The following is a 22610-nucleotide window of genomic DNA, read 5'->3' as shown; positions in this document are numbered from 1 at the left end:
CGTGAACCGTGACGTCCGCTGAAATGAAATTCTCCTCTTTTTCTCTTTTTCCTTTGTTACAGGTATCCAAGCAATTGGAGATTACAGATTCAATACGCTAACCCGCGGGATTCCGGTTTATACAAGTGCCAAGTCTCGACGCATCCGCCGCTGGTTAAAACGATCAACGTCATCGTCACGGGTAAGTGGTTCTTTTGAAACTGTATCCGTGATTAACCGCCATTGTTTCGCTTTCGAATTTTCCTCCAGTGGATCGATACGGCCGGTGCTCCCTTAAATCGTATTAACGATGGATATTTTAAAAAAAGTAATAGCTTTACTTCTCGAATCTTTCCGATCTGTGTTTTAGAAAGAGACTTTTTTCAAGCTCGTTAATTATTTATCATCGCGGATGTTGAAGGTGCAACTGTAGAAGAATATTTATATGTTTCTTTCTGTACAACACATAGGAAGATCGTGTCATATTTCCACATTAAGAAAAAGATTGATCGACAGCCTTCTTCCAAATACAAATCCCAACATTCTATTCCATCCTCCCTCTCAAAATCGCAGTATAATTAAGACACTTCTCGTCCATCCCCTGGAACGAAGGTAAAGATAAACAAAACCACGTGGGCCGGATAAATAAAATTCGAAATTCCATCCCCGAGGCGACGAAAGCGCTCTCCGTCCATCGTGGCGGAAAATCCTATCCGGGCTTGAGAGGGGGTGGCTTGACCGAGTCGAGGCGAGGGGTGAGCTTCGTTCCTGGTCCCGTTGGAAGCTCTCGTTGGAAGGCGAAGAAACTGGGCGAGAGGAGAGGAGAGGGTTTTGAAACGAGGGTTGGAAAGGGTTAGAGGACAGGTCTCGCCTTTCCCAATCCCCTTACGTCGCCAATTCGGTGCAATAGAAACCCGCATTTCGTCGGCTAAAGCGGCTCGTGGCCGGTAATCTGATCTGATCCGAAGAGGGAGGGCCACATCGGTGAACAAAAGCCGGAGGGGCGCGAGGGCGAAGTAGGGCAGAACAAACCCGGATAGACTGACATTGTTACACCACCCACCCTCCGTCGACGACCAGATGGCGTCCCTGTTGCACTTTGTCGGTCGTCCACGATCTGCTCCTCCACCGCTGGAATTTCTTTAACGCTCTCTCCTCCCCTCGCCGAAATTTCTCCATTAAAAATATCCACGAAGAGATGAGAGAAGAGAGGTGAGGATGCTTCGTTTCGATGAAAGAGGATTCGTTGAATATAGATCGATATATCCGTTTCGAGAAAATAAATATTTGATTGTTAGATGGAATTGAAAGAGGAATTGAGAGGATGAGAGTGATGATTCGATTCTGTGTGATAAACAAGTCGAATATGGAGAACAACTGCAGTAGTTAAAAATTCGGTAAGAAGAGAGGGAAGAGTTGAACTAAAATGGCGTAGCATTTTCATCAGCAATATTCCCAGGGATTTATTTCGAAGACAGAAAACAGAATCGAGCCGGGTGAATCGGATCGATTGATGGCGTGGATCGGTATCGATGGCTGCACTTTCCGTGTTCCTCGAAATTGCGTATTTGTCACGTTAGAACAGTAGTTACGAGAGGGAGGAAAACGACTTCTCTGGGAGGAAGCGACCATCATCGTGCAGAGGCGTCACCGTTGCCCGGTGATCGATCATCGATGCGATTAATGCGATGATTGATACACGTTCATCCACGGATGGTCCATTTGTTAGCTGGCCGATAGCACGATATTTGCGACGACGTCTGTTTTCGCTATCGGAGATTTATTAAATCCATTATTACGTCCTCTTTGCATCCTCCTCGTCGCGAATTCTTCGAGAGTTGCGCTCGATGGGCGTAAACGCTTCCTTTGATTGTTCCATTTTCCATAAAATTCTAAAAACGTACAAAATATTCCAAGGTAATAACGGATCAGGTTGGATAATGGAGTCATAATCGCAGAAATGGGTCAGTCAGTCGGTCGAGATAAGACTGTCGAGCCAAGTAGAATAAGCAGAAACAGATATGCAAATAGTTGAATTTTTAACAATTTTTATAAGAGATAGTATCAATGATAGATGGGATCACGAATAAAATTTAGCACGTGAAATATTAATAAAGAGAGTACGTAGACTTGTATATACATATAATATAATGCATTTCTCTACAGTAGCATAAAACGGCATAAGCGTAAATGGAATAAGAAAACAATACGCGATAATCGATTATTCGATCGGACGCAAGGAGAAATGACGTAGAGCGCATAAATGAAACACGACGTTCATCAATAGCGGCAATGAATATTCATTCCCCGTGAATCCCCCCCGCGAAACCCTGGATTAAATTTATTTAAAATTACATTCAATATTCATGAATATCCGCCTCTCTCCGGCCGGTCATTGTCACTTCGTCATCGACTATTGGACGAATTTCTTCGATCCCCTCCCTTCGACGATTCCTCGGTGAAAATCCATCCCGATCTCTACACCCGCGGAAATTTAATCACGCGGCATCCACGTAGTTTTCCACGAGTTAGAAATATCGGCGCAAAGATCGTCTACGGTGCTATTGGCGGAGATTCTTGGACGAACAACTCTCGTTTCGAGCTCTCCACTAATTAAAGGAACCTCGAAAAGGAGCGACGAGGCTTTTAACCGCGTCTCTCGAAAGGAAAGAGGCCAGCTCGTGGATAACGTACGAGGACCGCGAGAAACTCTTTGTCTCGACGAAGAAACGAGGGAACAATAACTTGGATGGAAGGGTTGAGGCCACTATTTTAAGCCACCCTCTTCTCACCCCAAACATTTGGAAAAATTTACTCATGATGTAACTGGTGTTTAATGGATCCTCTCTTTTCCTGGCTTGTTTTCTCGCAGAAACTCGATAGTAAATAATTTGTGAAGCACAGAATAATTCGCATTAATTTTATACCAGATTTAGATGTATATTTTTAATAAAAATCATGTCTTTCTGTGCATTAAATTTTCCTGTGCAGTAAATTCTGGATCCTCCTCCATCGATATATACATCACTGTTGTTTGCACAAAGAAAAGTACAAAGGATATTTTATCGAAGATTTCGAAGGAATCACAGATTGAACGTCACGATAAACATAAAAATAATAAACGTTGTAGATGATTCGAAAGAAGATCGATTGCCAATTGCTATTTTATTATCGAAATAATTAAGATAATTGTTACATCGATTTCAAAAAGCATCCTACTATTATACATCTAAAGAGATAATATCACGTACAGATATTAATATTCCCTACTCTCACTCGAAATGGAGAAGAAACCCAGAAGTAGAATTTCCAGCCTCATCCACTCGAGAAACTTTTCGCCGATCTTTTTACACTCCGATTTCGAGCACTTGGCTCTAATATATCCCGAGTACATCATCGAGTATCATCCTCCTCTCGAATAAAAAAGTTTCAACCGTGCTACTTTAATCCTTCTTTCACCCCGAGAAGAGAAGATTATGGAAATCGCGTGGATTGGATATGATGATGGAATCCCATACGCGATCCGACGTTTCCTCGATATCTCCGATTTTATTTATCCGCCTCGAAGATTCCGTTCCCGCGTGATGAATCGCCAACCATTTGATCGTCCATTTCCGCCTGCCTCGCAACAGCCACGTAACCACCGATTTTTTTAAACGAGTTCTTGCAATTTTCGAAAACGAGAGGATGGCCTGTCGACGACGGACTTCTCGCAATTTTCGAAAACGAGAGGATGGCCTGTCGACGACGAACGTTTCGCGGATTCCTCTTGCTTCGCAGTTTCGAGAGGAAGTAGGGATCGAAAGAGCGAGCGGGTGGATCTGTCGCGCTCGATATTCCTCGCTAACGCGGGCCTGCATATAAATTGAAAACTTAAGGCGGGAATACTATGGGATATTGTGAAAGATTGATCGGCCCATTTTAGGGCGAATCCCCGGGGGAAATGTATCTGGACTCGAGTGTTTTTAATTTGGCGGAATATAGGATTGATTAATTTAATTCTGAAATTAAATTATTGGGGGAGAAGAGGAAGATTGGAGAGAGGGATATCGTTGATATTTTGGGCTTGAGAGATACGACGAGAGATCCAGCAGATAGGTTGATGATGAAATTTGAAAGATTGTTCGATTGAATGTTCTGATTCGTTCTGTTAGATATTTTTTTTTAAGATGGAACTGATCGATATGATAAAATATCGTAGAATACTGTAGAATTAATAAAATAAATTTCGAACTTCTTCCGTAAATTCAAAAGTGTAATCAGTTTAATAGGTCGTTCATCTAGATTTTCAGTTTCTATTTTTATTTTATCGTTCTTTCAAAATATGTTCTCTACATATTTTTAACTCATATTCATCTAATCAATCATCACCTCGAAAACTCGTTCGTTCTTCTTTGATAAAAATTTTATCAATCACACCCGTTACAGGACGAAAAAAATCTCGCGTGAAAACTCGTTGCAATTCGTTTGTTGGAAATAAAATTTTTCGCGTACAAAACCCTTTGTCCTCCCTCGACCCAACACGCCACACCGTTTCGAGCTTCGATAACGGAGATAACGCTTAACAATCCGAAAAACTGCTGTTCTTTGTATATATTTTCTTCTTATTTTTCTTCTTTTAATATTAACCCCTTCGAGACGAGAAAAATCCATAGAATTCGCAACGCAGAAATTTCTTTTCCAAACTTTCGATAAAAAAAAAAGGGAAGAAACTCGCCGTTTGAATTATTACGGACGACATTGCGAGAGAGATTCAGACAGCCCGGTTGATTTCTTGTCGTCTTTTCATTCGCGACCGAATTTCGAGCATCGCGCTTTCTCGGTTTTCTCGTTTTGTCGATACATCACGAGACGGCGTCGTATCTTTTTCTCGTTCGAGCGAGTAGAACATTGGTCATCCAGCTAGGAGAATCGTTGAATCATACCGGAAGAAGTAAACCGCAAGAAGCGGGTATCCCCCACTATTCTTGGTATATCCTTAAATTCCTTCTACGTATATATATATGTATACGTTCTATGTACATGCTGAGGACTGTTGATAAAGTCGAAACTGTCGTTTCGTCGTGTCCTAGCAGTTGTCTCGAAACGAACTTGGCGAACAACGTTCTCGTTGAAATTGTTCCCTCGATAGTGAACACGATTATTTTGAACAAAGTGGAGGAAGAGAAAGGACGTGTGAAATTAAGAGAAAAGAAAAGATGAAAACATGAATTAAATTGATAAATTCTTTATCGAAAACATTTTGATTATAATATTTATATTTATTGGGCAAGTATTTTTTTTTAAATAGCTTGATTATTAAAATGCAGAGGAATATCCGTATAAAATTTAACATTGAGCAAAATAAATGTTAATTTCCTTTATCATAATATGTAAAATATTATATTTTGAAATATATATAGGACATTGATAAACTATGAGAATATAAGGATGGATGGAAATGCATGTAGATATAATTACACAAATTGTGCAAAATGAGTTAGAGTGAAACATCCTATTTGAAAGAATATTTCACGTTTAATGAGGGTTATCAGTAACGTGCGATATTCGTGTTATTTGTTCATATACGTATGTATGTGAATAATTAATGGCACACGAAAAATTAACCATAAATTCGAAAACATGTCGTAGATTTATTATTAAAAATAGAAATAGATTCCTAATAAAATCTTCATGATAAATACAAAATAGAAAAACGGTATATGTAAAATTCTTTTCCCTTGAAAAGAATTTGTTCTTCAATCATTGCCCAGTTATCTTTCCAAAAATGATCCAAAAAACGAGAATCATATCAATCGTGCGAAATCCAATAATAAATTCAAATTTCTGCCACTTACAGTCTTCAAACTTACAATTCTCTTATTTTCTTTTATTTTCCTAATTCGTGTATTTGCATCTCTCGCGAAATTCCTCGTACATCTGAAAAAAATCATCCTGTCTCCGACAGAACAGGGAGGAAAAAAGGGGTTGGACAAGAGGTTGGGTTCGGTCGAGTGGTTCCAGTTTTTAATAACCGATTTCCTTGTCCATGTTCGAACGTTTCGTTAATAGAGCGGCCAGATTTCGCGGATTGGTTTAATTATACGATGTAAATTAGTCGGGCCGGGTCACGAACGAGTCCTCCGTTTTACGACTGTTAATTATGAATACATTTCGCCTGGGATGTAATTCAACCCCCTCCTTCCTCGCGTAATCGTACCCTTAGCGAGCCTCTTTGAAAGTTTAATTTCGCGGTTGGAAATACGGGAAACGTGCTGTTATCACTGGTGGCGATAATTGTCGAGCTCTTGAGAATTTTCGTGCCTGTTTGTCTTTAATATCTTTGAGGGAAATTAAATTTTTTTCTATCTCTATCTCTCTTTTTATCGAACGTGTATAATTGTGTATTTCGCAGGGACGAAAGAACAAGAAGAGTATTGTGTACCTTCTCGTGTGTTTGTCTTTAATATCTTTCACGATAATTAATTTTTTTCTTTCTTTTTTTTTTCGAAGAAGGAAAATTGTGTACATGTATGTATTTCTTAGAAATATAGAAGGAGAAGAAGGAGTAGAGTGTGTTTGTCTTTAATATTCTTCGAGGATAATTAAATATAGGATAATTTTTCGAACGTGTAAAATATACCTGTTTCTCCAGAAACAAAGAGACGAAGAGATATATAGCTTTGAGTGTAAGATTAAATCGATCGCGAAAGATTTAAAATTTCGACTCGAAACTTTTTAATAATTAATTCGAAAATCCGGATTACGAAAATAGGAGATTTTTCAAAGCGTATATCTCTCTTGCGTTTGTCTTTAATATTTTCGAGGATGATTAATTCTTTTCTTTTCTTTTCTTCTTCCTCTCCATAGAAGAATTCTATACGTGTTTCTTAGAGATGGAGGGATACGGAGGACGAGTAATATTGTAGAGGGTGTGTTCTCGATTGCAGCGCCGGAATTGACAATAACGGACGATTCCGGTCGAGCGGTGTCCAAGGAGAGGCATCTAAAGGCAGGAAGCGCGCTGAAGCTTAGATGCGAAGCCAGGGACGTGATCGAGTCCCTGAAGGAATCCGTCATTTGGACCAGAGGGGATGAAACGCTTACAGAGGATGTTAGGTAAGGTTTGTAATTGCTACGAGATATAATATACAATAAGCAAAGAAAATCTCATCAAATTTATCGATCTTTTTTTTGTTAATTCGATTTAATTTTACGATACGTTATAAAAATTTTCGTAAAATTCTTTCAAGCTTCCTCAACTTCCAATGAGATTAATGCTCCATATTTAAAATTTTAAATATGTGACCACGCAACCAGCGTGGAAACGAGAAGAAGGTTAAACTTATTTCCCGCTCCAGTTCCCTTGTATAAAGTTCAAACAAGCAGGTTAAAATCTTAATTTCTGCAACCTGGAGAGCTGAAAAGGGAAAAAAAGAGAGAAGAGGGGGGAAGCAAAACAATAATTCAGTCCAGTATACCAATAGCAATCTCATTAAACGTTAATAACTTTTTCTTCCTATTTATTCTCAGTGTTAATTAAATTAACTGAACAAGTAGAATAGAAAATACTTGGAAGCTCGAGACTCGTTGCTTTTTGCATCGATCTCTCTTCCTTCGATCAATGGGATAGAAATTACGAAATCGAACGTTTGGCTTTCTTTTTTCCAGTGAAAACAGGACGACGGAGATTTCGGCTGGCAAGGAGGTCCTCGTGATCGTCAGCACCCTGATCGTGGAGAGGGCCAGCCCGAGACACGCCGGAAACTACAGCTGCGTGGTAAGAGGGCCCACGATTCCGGAAAAGGCTAAGACGACCATCGCGGTACACGTGCTCAATGGTGAGTTTTCATCCATTTTATTTTCATTCTCTGTTTCTACAAAATGACGAGTTTTCTTTTCGAAATAGATTTATCGTTGAAACTCGATAGAGCTTTGAATGCAAGATTGAATCGATCGCAAAAGATTTAAAATTTCGACTCGAAACTTTTTAATAATTAATTCGAAAATCCGGGTTACGAAGATAGAAGATTTTTCGAAAGCGTATGTAATGAGAGAATATAAAGAAAAATCGAAAGGAAGAAAATATTTAAACCAGATTCTTCTTCCATCCTCATAAGCCTATATATATATATCGAAAAGTCTCCAATGTCCAAGGGAGAAATTCTTTTCTTCGAGACGCGTATAAAACCAGGTGAAATAAACGAAGCATCGGCCACGTATTCTGAACCACGTGGCGACACGTTCCCCGCCGGAAACTAGGCGCTTAGATAAAAGACCTTTCTTTATCCGATAATGCGCTTACCAGATGTATCGAAAACATGGCGAAACGGGGGTATAAATCCTGAAAGGAGAAAGGAGGAGGGGAGCGCGAGGAAAGACGTTCTCGTTTCGCGAGACATTATCCGTTCGAGAAATCGAAACGCGTCGTGGATCGCGGTCGATTGAAGCTTTTTGGTATCTAATCGACCGTGCGTTTTCGATCTCTCGGGATAAGATGCCGAAGAAATTCGACAAGATTCGACGCAAAAGTGAGAGAATTCATTCTTCTCATTTTAGAATAATTTTCCATTGACGAACTCAATGTCCAAGAAAAAATAGGACTCTCTCGAGGAAGATTTCGGCTCAAATGTATCATCTTCTAATTTCTTAAGAAGAGAAGAATGTTTGGTAATAATTCAGAATTAGAATTCGTGTTCTCCAATAACAATTGTTAATCATTTTTAGCTTTTCCTGGGAGAGAAAATACGTGTCACTTGGCTGGACTCCTCTTCAAACTTCGAAGGGTTAATCATTTTATTTAATATTAACGTTAATCGAGCTCACCAAGTTCTCGATCAAAATTCATTTCTCTCGATACTTCGGACGTTCCACGGTTTTTCCTTCCTTCCTTCCTTCCTTTCTTTCTTTCTCAGCAGAATAGAGGGTAGTGGCACACTCGACTCGTGAATACCGTGCCGGTGGATCGTCCATCTTCTCGACGAGCACCTTATTATGCCCGTCCGAATGGATCGGTGTTCTTATGGCCGAGGCCTGGGTGAGGAAGCATTAGAAGTGAGCCGGCACAGTCACGAACAATGATCTCGAAGTACCCTGGATAAGGTTTGCAAATGGAGGAAAAGGGGGAAAAAAAATAGGCAGCACGATAACGCCGTTTCTCTGTTCCCATTCTCCGCCACTGCTGTGGCTTTTCCTAGTTCAAGCTTTCTTTTTTTCTCTATTTATCTCTCTCTCTCTCTCTCTTTCCTCTTTCAGAACATCGAGACGTGAACATTAGGCCGACAACGTTTCCATTTTCATGAAACTTACGTCAACGTCGTCCTTAACGATCGTGCATCCGCGTTGCAACCCAGAGTTGAATCGCTCTGTTAATCTGCATCAGGTGAATGTGGAGAAATGAATGAATGAATCGGTGGATGTTTGTTGGGATCGAGGAGAAATGGTGGAAAAAAACTTGGTTGGATTGGATCGAGAGTTTAGGAATCTTTCCATAAAGTGAAGATTTTTATTGCGATAACGTTCGAGACGTGAGTAGAGATTGATCGATAAATTGATTTCGATGTAATAATACGTGTTAAAAAAGAGTTTTACGAGGATCGATTTAATAATTTTTTATAATTATTATTCGTTTAATTTGTTGTAATTTATAGATATTAAAAAGTGATTCTCGATTTTCTTTTAATAATAATAGAAAAAAAAAAAACAATATGCGAGAGAAAATTGAATCTAATTTTGGAATCTCGTGTCCTAATATTATTCTTACGTCGCGTAATATAATACACGAATAATATTATGAATGTCGAGCTGGTAACTGGCATTCAATAACATTGTTATTGATATCCGAAATATTGATTTAAGTCGCTTTCCGGACGCGGAGCGGAACGGTTCGACTGTTTCTCTCTGCTCCTCGTACGAAAATTATATCGTTTATTAAATAATAAATTAATATCGCGTAAATAATTAATAATGAATTTTTAAATAAAAAGATATAATAAACGAGATATCAATCCTCGTGAAGATTTACTTCAAGATCGTTAATGTATCAATCTCGAAAAAGATTAACAGAAGCTTTTCTCCGTTGAAAAATAATCAATAAATTCTGTAAGTATTATTTACAATTGTTTACAAAATTTACGAAAAATAACAATCCCAGTAGAAAAATCGTAAAATCACTCCACTTGTTATCGTCATTGTACCGCAATCATTGACTCATCTCCCTTTCTCCTGTCAGACAATCGAGGCTGGCGTACACATCTTTTTGCCACGGTCACTGGAATCCGGGATAAAAAGTGGAGCTGGCATCTCGACAAGAGGGACAGGTCTCTTTCGAGCAGGAGCATAAACGTCTGTTGTGTCTGCGATTGCACACAATCGAACGGGGACAGGCTACTTCTTTCTCGTCTCCTAAAAGCGGGAGGATTTCTGACGAAAAAGCGCTTTCTCGCGGCGGCTTTCATCTCCTTTCATCCTGAAAACGCGAATCCCGTATACAATGTCGAAGAGAGCGTCGCGTTGAACTTCACGTGACTTCTCACGATGTGGAAAGAACATATTGTCGCTCTTTTTTCTTCTTTCTTTCTTTCTTTCTTTCTTTCTTCCTTTCTTTCTGGGGATTTCGACGACAACAATGTCGACCGTTGTTCTTGTTTTTACGATTGTGTCTACTCGTGGTTTCTTCTCGGACGATTCTTATGTTCCCTTTGCTTGATAAATGAGCACTTTGTTTTATTATTCTATTTAGAGAAATGGAATATTATCCTTTTTCTTTCGAAAAATTAGAATCTCTACTATTTCTTTAATATTCATCATTCTTTTTCGATATTTTCCTCGAAAGAAAGAATAAGAAGACACTCTGTGTTTTTCTAGGAAGAATTATAATGATATGATAATTGTATTCGATCTTCCGATATTTAAGAAAATCTATACGTTCTTCGATATTCTTCATCTTCAATTTCGTCCAAGTCATTGTTTTGATACACCAAGAATTTCATTCTTGTATAATCGACAGAAAAATCCATATTATTGATATCGTATTATTTTCGGGACAAAGTTGCACTCGTAATAATCGCAATAACAAGCTTTGCACGACGATTTCCAATGAAACGCCATCCTTCCGTATCAGTTTCCATCGTGGAGAGCCGTCTATCGAAGTAGAATTGCTACTTGCAATTTTGCCAGGAATATTTACCCGCGATTAATCGCGTTTCACGGGTTTCTCTTTGTTAATTTTCAACGTTTCACCTAGCAATCGGTCCTCCATTTCGCGTTTTCAAAGCGCGGGGTTGTTCGAAGAGAGAGAGAAAGAGAGAGGAGCCGATGAATAATCATCGTGCATCGTCTTAATGACTGACGTCGTCGCGTGACCGTGAGTTGTTGTATACAAGTAAGCGCGGAGACAATGGCGGAATGGTTTGGACGCGTCTATAATTTTCCTCGCGTCAAATGCCGGAGTTTCGTAATTGTTCAAAGCTCGTAAGTTAATTCGCGCAATTAGAGAATTAGAGCAATTGCGGATTCGAGTCGAGCGCACACCCTCGGTGTAAGAAAATTAATTATCGGGGGGAGGGGAGAAATTGGTTGTTAGAAATGCTAGAATTGTTGGAACGGTGGGTTCTGGTTGCAAATCCAAATTTACGAAGATGTTAGGCGTGGTGAAGGGATTGATCGTGTACTTATTTCTTTATTTTATCATTGATTGGTCTCGTCGAGTTGACCTCGAATCGTTTAATCGATGGGTATTCGTGTCTGAATGCGATTCCAATGATGATTAGGCTGTCGAGGCAATGTATTCCAACAGCTGTATTCAATCCATTAAATAACTTCTCTGAACTAACTAACCGTACAAGTAAAACTCCCCTGATAAGATTTCTTTCTTTCTAAGGAATAGAATTCGTTTAGAATAAAATCGAAAAGTATCGAGTCAAAATTTAAAAGAATCAAATTTGTGAAGTATTTGAGGAGTATTCGATTCCTTAAAAATCCACGCATAACATCGTCAACCGAAAGTTCGAGCAACACCATTGAGTAACCATTAAAATTTTACACGAAGTTCCATCCGGAATCGATTCTGGATAAAAACATTATTGAAATCTGGAGATTTCATAGCTAAACGATCGTCATTTCCGTGATTTTACGATAGTGTTAATGCATAGTTGATAGGGAAATGATGAACAAAATTCAATCGTTTCTTCTGTTTGAAAATATTGCACATCTTGTAATCTTTTTAAGATCGATTTAGATTGAAAAAAATATACGAAGAATATAATAAGAGATATTACGAGTTGAATTATTTAAAGGCAACGGTATATACAATCAACTGGTGGTATGGTTTCACGAGCAAATAGAATTCAGTAGAGGAAAGAAAGTGCACTATGCCATTTCGTTTAAATGTATAATGTTCCTCTACAAATATTAATTTATTTAACGTTCGCAACGATATCTTCGAATATGTATATATCGTTGCTTCTTAACGAAGTTGACTTCGAAAGGGAAAAATCGGTCGAATTATTAGACAATTAATAAGAGCTTTTGAAAAAGTAAGATGTGCAATTTTTATCAAAGAACAGGAAAAATGTTTCATGAAGGTGGAATTGATGAGGGTCGTTTGAAAAATGTCGTGTTGAAAAAGTAGATAATAGGGAGGAAAGTTGCAATAAGAGGTGGTTCGCGAAAAGAGGATTAAAATAAAATATTAATCGAGGAGATCGAGGCTTGTTTCGAATTTCCTCCTCCTTTGTTGTAAATAAAACGCGGGGCAAAACGATTCGAGCGATCGTACGTGAATTTTCCTCTTTGAAAGAATTTTTATTAATAAATAAAATTATTATTTGCCGCGCGTTTCCACGAAAATAACGCAAGAATTTGATATTATAATAATATATCCGATATCACACCGTTACTTATTAATAATAACTCGGTACGCAGAAATTCCTTTTGTATCTCTTTTTTTTTTTTTTTTAAATCAGCTATTTTAATATCCTTTGATCCAGAATTTCAATACCTCGTAAGAATCGTTCGAATTATTCCACGAATAATATCGATTCGTATAAAATTCGAATAAATAAAATAAATATTCGAATAAAATTAACTTCATTCGGACGCGCAAAATTAATGTTAGTTACGTAAAATTAGTATTAGTATTAGTATGCATATATATATATGCATATCCCGCCAACAATCAACAATCGTATCGAATCTATTAATCATTGAACAAATAAAACGGATCAACAATCGACGTCGAAACCTGTAGGTTTAATTGTTGTTTGATTTCGAGCGCGTCATTTAAACAGTCAATCCAATAATAATTGACAAACTGTATCCCCCTCCCCCCCAATATCATTTATCAAAATTCCAACGTTCTCGATTTCGTTATGCAAAAACCGTATCGTAGCTATCGTGACGAATCCCCCATTGTCCGTTTCACAAAACGTCCATATTTCCATATTTATTTTCGTTTCATTCCGCTTCTGTATCGTTTTTATATTCCATAAAAGAATGAAAAAAAATAAAAAGGAAATAGAGAAAGAAGAATCGTATCGAAACGGTTTGAACCGTTCTCCTTGTATTCGATTACGAAATAGGGATACGTCGTTCAGAAAGGCGAAGAAATGATCACAAGATCACAGTGGTGTTGTCACATGAAGAGATAACTTGACGTCTTGGATACGTGCCTTGGATCCGATAATAAGACAAAAAGGGAGGAAAAAATGATGGAAAAGAAGAGGAAAGGAAAGGAAAGTTCGATCAGAAACTCGTCTCCTTTTGTTTATTTCATCCGCGATGAAAGGGGATGACAATCTGTCGTCCACGAGTGACGTTCGTCGTCTGCCGTGTCGTAGACTTAATCTACTAGTTTCTCTTTCTTGATCGCCACGAGATAAATGAAAGGGTAGACGTGAATGTAAAGTTACCGCCATCGGGTCTCGATAATTCTGCTGTTCACGTTCCGATTGATTAAACCGTGTCTCCGGGATTTATTTAGAGAAGCTTGTTTTTTTCCTAGCAAGTAAACGATTGTTGTTGTTTTCTTATCGATCGCGAAGGTATTTTCAATTTGGATTAATTGATTTTGGAAACAAGATAATTTTTTCTCTGGTATTAGATTTCTATTAAAATTTCAATGATTTTCGAAGGGAAACAAAATTATTTCGAAAGGTTCCTCTTCGTACCATTAGATAAATATATAAATATAAAGTGAAAATTTCGAAGAATCGAGTGGACTTCTTGATTTTTCTTCGTCTAAAAAAAAGAAAAAAAGAAAAATGAAAAAATATTTCCTTTCGAAAACAGGAAGAGAGTCAAGACAGGAATTTAGAAGCGTTTTCCATTCTGATTCAATGAATACAATAACCTTAAATTTGAGTTTCTAAAGAGGTTTCGAGAGGGATGGCCTCTCGACTCTCTCAGGATCCTTCGATATTCGATAAAATCGATAGAGAGAGAGAGAGGAGGTGAGAGAGGGAGGGAGGAGGCGAGAGAAGGCTATATCTCTTTGCGGCACAGTTTCGGGAACAGAGTTACGAGGGCAGGAAGTGACCAATAGTAAATTCCGCTGCGTGATTCCAAAACGAGGGTTCCGTCTCCAGGAAGTGTGGCCACATATGAGGCGAAACGGCCCCTCTGACCTACGACCTTCCGCTCCATACACGCCCCTCCTTCTAACAAGTTTATCACCGTTCCACCTATGATAAACCGCATCCACCAGCCTTTTTGTCGAGAGAAGAGAGAAAAGGAGAGAGAGAGAATATAGAGAAAATACACGCGTAAAAATCGAGAGAAATATGAAAATTTTCATCGAGATATTTATATTTGTATCATGCTAAAAAACGGATGCACAATTATGAAATAAGAAAGATCGATAATTAATTTATCGTAAAATTAAGAAGTCAAGAATGATTCGATAATTTAATTTTTCGTAATATTCGAATGGAGTGGTGCATAAATACGTACGTTGATTCTTTGACCCCCTCCCTTCTCTTCTAAATAGAATCGCGCGTAAAGAAAGTCCGTGAACTGAAATAAAAGGAAGTGTTGGTCGCGGTAACAAAAGCCGACAAACTAGCGCGAAGTAAAACTCGGCAGCTGGAAGGAGGGGGGAACTTGAAGAAGGCAAAGGCGGACAAACAACAAACTGCTCGTAATGCCGGAAAAGTGAAGTAAAACTCCGGGAGTGGTGCACGTAGCAGCAGCGGCGGCGGGTGAAGAGTGGCAAAGAAACTGCGCCTGGGCTGCAAACTTTCCGAATAAAGGAAGAGACGACCGGTGGTGGTACACACTCGAAGAACGACGAAATGGTTTCAAGGGGTGGGAGACAAGGATGAGACTTCTTGCTTGTATCATCGCGTGCAAGTTAACCGAACGACTTTAAAACGGGCCAAAGAAAATCGTTTGTTACCGAAAAAATTACTCGCGGGAAAATCCGAACGTGTTGATGTCTCACGCTTCGAAATCAGCATCGTTTCTTCCTCGATCACTTTTCAAAAAAAGGAATATGAACTGCGCTTTAACAACTATCTTCTTAGAGAAGAAATCTAAACGTGTGAGACGACGCGGTTTAGAAGAAGCGTTTCTAAAAAGAAAAAGATTGTTTTCGTCGATACGTGGAAATAATATTCCTTTTCTTTGTTCACTTTGCTGTCCCACGCTTCGAAATTATCATCATTTCTTCCTCGATCACTTTTTAAAAAAAGGAATATGAACCGCGCTTTAACAACTATCTTCTTAAAAGGGAAAATCCGAACGTGTGGGACGACACGGTTTAGAAAAAATGTTTCTAAGAAGGAAAAGATTGTTTTCGTCGACACGTGGGAATAATATTCGTTTTCTTTTTCTATTAATTTTGCTATCCGACACTTCGAAATCATCATCGTTTTCACAAAACAAATCTGAACCGCGCTTTAACAACTATCTTCTTAAAAGGGAAAATTCGAATGTGTGGGATGACGGTTTAAAAGAGGCGTTTCAGAGAAGGAAAAGATTATCGACACGTGGGAATAATATTCGTTTTCTTTTTCTGTTAATTTTGCTATCCGACACTTCGAAATCATCATCCACAAAAGGAATCTGAAACAACTTCAACAACTATTATTCTTAAAGAGGGAAATCTGAACGTGTAGGACGACACGGTTTAAAAGAAGCGTTTCTGAGAAGGAAAAAATTGTTTTCGTTGACACATGGAAATAATATTCCTTTTCTTTGTTCACTTTGCTGTCCGACACTTCGAAATCATCATCTTTTCCACAAAACGAATCTGAAATAACTTCAACAACTATCTTCTTAAAGGGAAAAATCCGAACGTGTGGGACGACTATCATTTTAAATGGGACAATTATCTTTTTAAAAGCGAAAATTCTAATTTCCACGCGCGTCTCGCGTAAATATGAAAATTGGAGAAGAATGGAGAGGAGAAGGAGGATGCGGTGGCGATTGGGATTCTCTGGGCTGGTGGTGGCAGGAAGTGGGCAATAGGAAGTTCTGCTAGCGTGCGTCCACGAGGCCAGGAAACGTATCCGAGTGGTTTGAATCGAAACAATCGAGGCATGAATACATTGGCCATTGTGAATCCTCGTTGTCTATTGATTAGAGTGCCATTCATTCGCGGTTAATTGCCACGAATCGGGAGAAATCGATCTGTTTTTCCGCTGTCTTGCGAACACCGGAAACGAAAGTGAATCGGTGACGAACTGAGTAATATTCGATAATTTTCATATCGGGATACGAAGTCCATATTGAAAAAAGAGCCCGCCTGTCACGAGCTGTCCGGCTATTTATCGAAACTCGATTTCGAAATAATCTCGACGGGAGAGAATTTCATCAAATTTCCGCGCGATAGCCGCGTTAATTAGCTGGTTTATTACCGCTTCGATGATTTATTAAATATTCCATTGATTGTTTGATCCTCGTGGCGAGGGATATATTGAAATTACGCAGTATATTTGCCCGTTAAATTTTATTGCTATTGATTTTTGAATTTCGAAAAGAGCGAAAAGAGAAAAACGAGTTGAAGAACGATGTTGGAGAAAAAAGAGAGATCCATTATTATTTCTTACCTGTAATTCAAAACTTCTAAATTATTTTATAAGAAAAATAAATTTGAAAGAATCGCTAGAATGAAAAAGCATTTAAAAGGAGAATTGTGTTTTAGATTAATATTTAAAAATTTATATGTAACAATAAAACCAGAATGGATTTCTTTCCCTCTACATATAAATGTAAATTAAGTACAGTTTTAACAATTTAATTTCGAATGAGATTTGAAAGAAGAGGAGAAGTACTCGGAGGAGGAGACAGATTTAAAAAGGCCAAGGGAAACGTGGTGGAAGCGAAATGGAGCGATGAGATGAAAAAAGGGGAAACGTTTTAAAAAAGCGCTGGAAAGTAGCTGTGGAGGTGAGACAGGAGGAACGCAGAGATGCAGAAATGGAGAAGAATGGAGGGAGGATGGGTCAGAGAGAGGATAAAACAAATATAAATCGAAAGGATAAATCTCAAACTTGGGGGGACAGTCACTGAGATGGGTAAAAATTGAAAGATCAAAGCGGCCAATGAGACGTCGGAAGAGAAAGAATTCCTGAAGGAAACCATAAGGATGATACGTTGAGAACGTGTAAGAAAGATTGAAGATGGTCCTGATGAAAGTGTGCGGCGACACGTCGAGACACCGAGATGAAAAATTTTGAGCACAAAGGAAAACGGAAAGAGGAAGATGTTATTCGCCGGAAGAAGGACATTGGTGGTGCATTGAAATGATTATCCGTGATTTCATTCACCTGAAACTTAATTTTTCAACGACGAAAAAATCGAAGATTAATTACCAATTAATCGGTAACATTCGATCGTGCATTATTCCACTCTTTTTAATCGACATTCACGCGAAATTGAATACATTTGAATGTATTCTATCAAGTAACACCGAGTAATTTGATACTTGGACACAAGTTTGATCGATTTTTCGTAAAGAGAAGGGATGATCTTTGAAATAGATCATCAGAGGAAGTACATTTTCTATCATTCGACTCTAAGAAATATTCGAATGATCGATATAAAAATAATTTTATAATACATTTATGAATTTTCCACGAAAGAAAATCTCTCTAAGATAAACGAACTAATTCGTGCATTCCCTCGAAGACGTATCTCGCGAGCAAAAGAGAAGAAGAGAAGGTTAAGAGATAAACAGAGAGGTGAGATAGGCCCACGGTGGAAAATCCATTAATAAGGAGCATCTAATTTCACGAGAAAGAGAGAGAGAGAGTCCCCCTTCCCTCAACTATTATCCAGGAAACGTAACTCGGTCGAAGAGCGATTAAACGGACGCCACCAAAATAGTCAAGCTGTGGCGGGGTGTGCCTGACAGAAAACCTATAGAACGGAACAACCATTAATGAAATGACAAATGTGTTCTTGTCGGCGGCACGGACAACCCCCCCTCTCTCTCCACCCCCACGCTTTACGCGGGAAAAAATAATATATATTCGACTGTGTTGATTTACGCGAGTCCATGATATCGCGGCTTCTCTCGAACGAACAGCGCTCGCCACCCCCTCTCCTCCTCCCATTGATCGTTCTCACGAGTTTCCGCCGTTGAAAATTCGAATCGGCTTCGACTTGGCTTCGATCGATCGGCTTCTTCGATACCTGTGGATTTATGAGAGGGGGAGGGTTGATATTGCGAGGCTTCGTTGAAAATACCCCCGATATTTCCACGCCGGGATTCTGATATTGATTAATTTACGAGGGAGTTGATTGATACTTTCGCGAGAGAGGGAGAGAGAGAGAAAAGTATGTAACTTCGGTTTGGTGTTGATATGAGTTGTGAGGGATAATTTCGATGCCTGGAAAATTCGCATATATTTACATAACGAAGAAAGGAGATGGAACAGAATTGAGAAATAGTTTCTTTTTTTCCTAGAGGATTATTAACACGATGCTTAAGGAAAGGGAGTGGAGAATTTTTATTTTTGCTCTTCGAGATGGAAAGAGAAGTGGAAGGAAGTGAAACAAACGAGCGAAACGTCCGCAAAGCAGGGTTACTTAATTCAATTTCCTTCCTCTTTTGGTTGCAGGGGAGTTGCCGGCCGCGGTGCACGACGGCAACGGGGTCTCCAGGGCGTTCCTCAACCTGTGGCTAATTCACTTAACGATGAGCTACGTTTTTTCCAGATGACAATACTAAGGTAAGTCGATCATTCGTTTCCCCTGACGATCGTTAATAATGGACCAACGTCTCGACGACACTTTTTTTTAATTTTTAACCCGTTAAATATAGTTTACAAACCGCGTCGTTACGAACAATCTCGTTCTCGAAGAAACGAATCGATCGAAAGATCGAAACGTTTACCGCGAAAGCTCGATTACGGTTTCCAATTTGAAACGTTTTCGTTTCCGGAAAGTAGAAGAAAGATCTTAACAGGATCTCGTTCTCGTCGAGAACAGAATCTCGTTTCGAATCGTGAACGGTGTCGAACGAAAACTCCATGGAAACATGATCTTCGTCGATCGTATAACCGCTCCTCCTCCCCCAACTGGAGTAATAAAGATGGGGCGGTGTCATTGCGCTTCTCGTCGAAAAGTTCGTCTAATTATTAATATATCTCTGGCGTCGGTTAAATCGTTTCCACCACAGATATGAGAATCTTTCTGTGTATCCGCAATAGTGGTGTTTCTTGACTCCTCTGTTTCCTCGTTTTTCTTTTTGTCGTCCCCGTTTCTCCGTTATTTTTAGTCCAGTAGAACTCTTTTGTGTACTCTTTTTTTTTTCGACTACCGTCTTATTTTCTCCAATTTTTTTTGCCACTGCACGGTTACTCATTTTCCCTTCACTTTTTCTATTCTCTTCTCTTCTTTTTTCTCTCCCCTTCAAAAAACGAGAAAGGTTTGTTTGCGATTGGGACCCATTCGGTGTCCTTCCACCAGCTTTCTTCCTTCATTCCTGTCAACTTTCCTTGCTCCTCTCTTCCTCCTCCTCCATTTTCTCTGTTTTCTCTTCGGGGGTTTTTGCCCGATGCGCTTTTCCTGGCCCGTTTCCCTCGGGTTTAGCGCACCCTTCTAGCAACTCTGTTCCTTCCCATTCTCTCCCTCCCTCTTTTTTTTATCTGCAAAGCCGTTCCTCCTATTTTCACCCTTTTCAACCTCCCCAGCATCCCTACCTTCCGTTTTATGATCTTTCTTTTCGTCCCCCTCCTTCTCCTCCGCTTAGCTCTTTATCTTTAACGCGCCGGATTTTCCGCTTTGTTCTCCACTAAATTTCCTCCCGGACGATTCTCTCTCTCTCTCTCTCTTTCTCGTTTTTTGCCTTTCCACCGATGTGTCCGTCTCTCGTTTCGTTCCACTCGTGTTTTCATTCAATTTATACATATATATCCAGGATCATTGTATCAAAGTAGTAGTTATTTTTACGTCAGAGATTGTGCGCGCGTATGTGTGTCTCTGTGTCTCTGTTCTTTTTTTCAGCAAGCTACCAAGTTTCAGTTCTTCCCCCTCTCTTTTTTTTTTAAACTGGATCCCTAATCCGAGTTTCAGACGAGTTTTTAGTGGCGCGGTTCCATAGCTCATCGGCTTGTAAGAAAGTTGCGGCGACCAAGTTCCCAGACCAAATCTGCCTTGGTTTCCTCCTCGAAACCAGGAAGAATATGGTGGATAAACCTGTTAACCAGCTCGTTAACCTGGCCTATTAATAGAGAGGTGTGGAAATGTTATTTTATATTTAACAATCAATTTCGAATTTCTTTTTTTATATCGAATTGAATTTGTCAACGTTGTGATGAAAGTTTTGTGTTCGCCTCTGGTCTGGAAAAAGAAAGAATCTTTGATGGATCGATGAGGGACGTTTCGAAAATTGAGTTACAGGAAAATTACAAATTTTCCAAATTTATCTCTTGCTCTATATATATAATTGATGAGCGATTTGTGAAAATTGCATTATCTCACCTCGTGTTTCTTAATTAGGGAATTACAGGATTACAAAATAAATGGTGGATTAATTTCACCGAGATATTAATTCAAATTAATTATATACAATTACCAAATCTGGAATACCAGTCTCGATAATCTAATAAAATTTATAATAATTGATAATCAATTTTTGCAAATAATAAACGTGGATTGAACAAAATCTTCGAAAATTCTTCATCGCATTCGAGATGGAATCCATTCGAGAATTAGCTAACAAAATTTTTTCCGAAAATTTACCTCGATATTTCCTTCTTAAAGTGGAGTACACGATTTTTGCACAACACATCGAACATCTCGAGAACAAGTTGTGCTCATCCATCCCCATTTAGAAAAGTTTCGGACGAGTTTTTCCGGCCATTGACGGTTATCCACACAACTCCGACTAATTCAATTTCCCTGTGAATTAAAATTCACAAGGGCGGCCAGTATTTTCCGTCCAACTTGCTCGCCAAGTTGCTCGCCTCCGTTCATTTAATAATAATAAATTGGCCGCGAGTTGACCCGTTGTTTGTTCCGCGATAAACTTTCTTCTCTCTCTCGATCTTTCTTGCCTCGATCAAACGGATCGAAATCGATATTTCGCCATCGGAACCATCCACGTGTAAAATTGCAAGGTACACCTGAGGTCTCGATACGATTTAAACGGGTATTATTCGATCATCGGGAATCGAATCCGTTTAATTGGATTTTACACGATTTACGTTTCACGAAGTTAGTCGAATAAACAGAGCAATGAGGGGTGCGAAATGGCCGCGAACGAACGGTTTAGGAACGGTTTATCAAATTAATCGACGATCGTGAATAAGCGCGGATAACCGGAAATATAATATAGATATGAAAAGAATCTCGTTTTTGAAACTTTAAGAAAAGGAAGGTATAATTTTAATCTCGTATTTTTCGATCAAAAATATATACAAGCCAAAAAACAATAAATTATCACAATTAAGTAAAGAAAAGAAAAAGAAGAATACTGTTTCTCGAGCATTGTTTTTTACGAATAACTTGAAAAATAAATTGGAACTAAGAAAATCGATCGATAATTTGAAACATCGGAGACGATTTAGGAACGATTTAGGTTTATCAAATTAATCGACGATCGTGAATAAGCGCGGATAACCGGAAATATAATATAGATATGAAAAGAATCTCGTTTTTGAAACTTTAAGAAAAGGAAGGTATAATTTTAATCTCGTATTTTTCGACCAAAAATATATACAAGCCAAAAAAGAATAAATTATCACAATTAAGTAAAGAAAAGAAAAAGAAGGATACTGTTTCTCGAGCGTTGTTTATTACGAATAACTTGAAAAATAAATTGGAACTAAGAAAATCGATCGATAATTTGAAACATCGATTTAGGAACGTTTTATCAAATTAATCGACGATCGTGAATAAACGCGGATAACCGGAAATATAATATAGATATGAAAAGAATCTTGTTTTTGAAACTTTAAGAAAAGGAAGGTAATTTTAATCTCGTATTTTTCGACCAAAAAAGAATAAATAAAAGAAAGATACTGTTTCTCGAGCATTGTTTTTTACGAATAATTTAAAAAATAAATTGGAACTAAGAAAATCGATCGATAATTTGAAACATCGATTTAGGAACATTTTATCAAATTAATCGACGATCGTGAATAAACGTAGATAACCGGAAATATAATATAGATGAAAAGAATCTCATTTTTGAAACTTTAAGA

The 22610-nt window shown here is 38.6% G+C and overlaps 1 protein-coding gene across 6 annotated transcripts in view; it reads left to right on the top strand.

Moving 5' to 3' along the window:
• Nucleotides 1-22610, top strand: part of LOC100577522 — a 215898-nt gene that overhangs the window by 180755 nt on the left and 12533 nt on the right. For all 6 annotated transcript variants that reach the window (XM_016917357.2, XM_016917353.2, XM_016917352.2 and 3 more), the window contains 4 exons: nucleotides 63-181; nucleotides 6909-7077; nucleotides 7630-7799; nucleotides 19023-19133. In XM_016917357.2, coding sequence (XP_016772846.1) covers nucleotides 63-181; nucleotides 6909-7077; nucleotides 7630-7799; nucleotides 19023-19123 — 559 coding nt within the window. In that variant the 3' untranslated portion in view covers nucleotides 19124-19133. The remainder of the gene's footprint in view (nucleotides 1-62; nucleotides 182-6908; nucleotides 7078-7629; nucleotides 7800-19022; nucleotides 19134-22610) is intronic.

This window comes from Apis mellifera, linkage group LG1 (assembly GCF_003254395.2).
Source record: "Apis mellifera strain DH4 linkage group LG1, Amel_HAv3.1, whole genome shotgun sequence".
NCBI classification, from domain to species: Eukaryota; Metazoa; Arthropoda; class Insecta; order Hymenoptera; family Apidae; genus Apis; species Apis mellifera.
The sequence above is the reverse complement of the archived record's forward strand: the minus strand, read 5'-3'. Positions and strand labels throughout refer to the sequence as shown.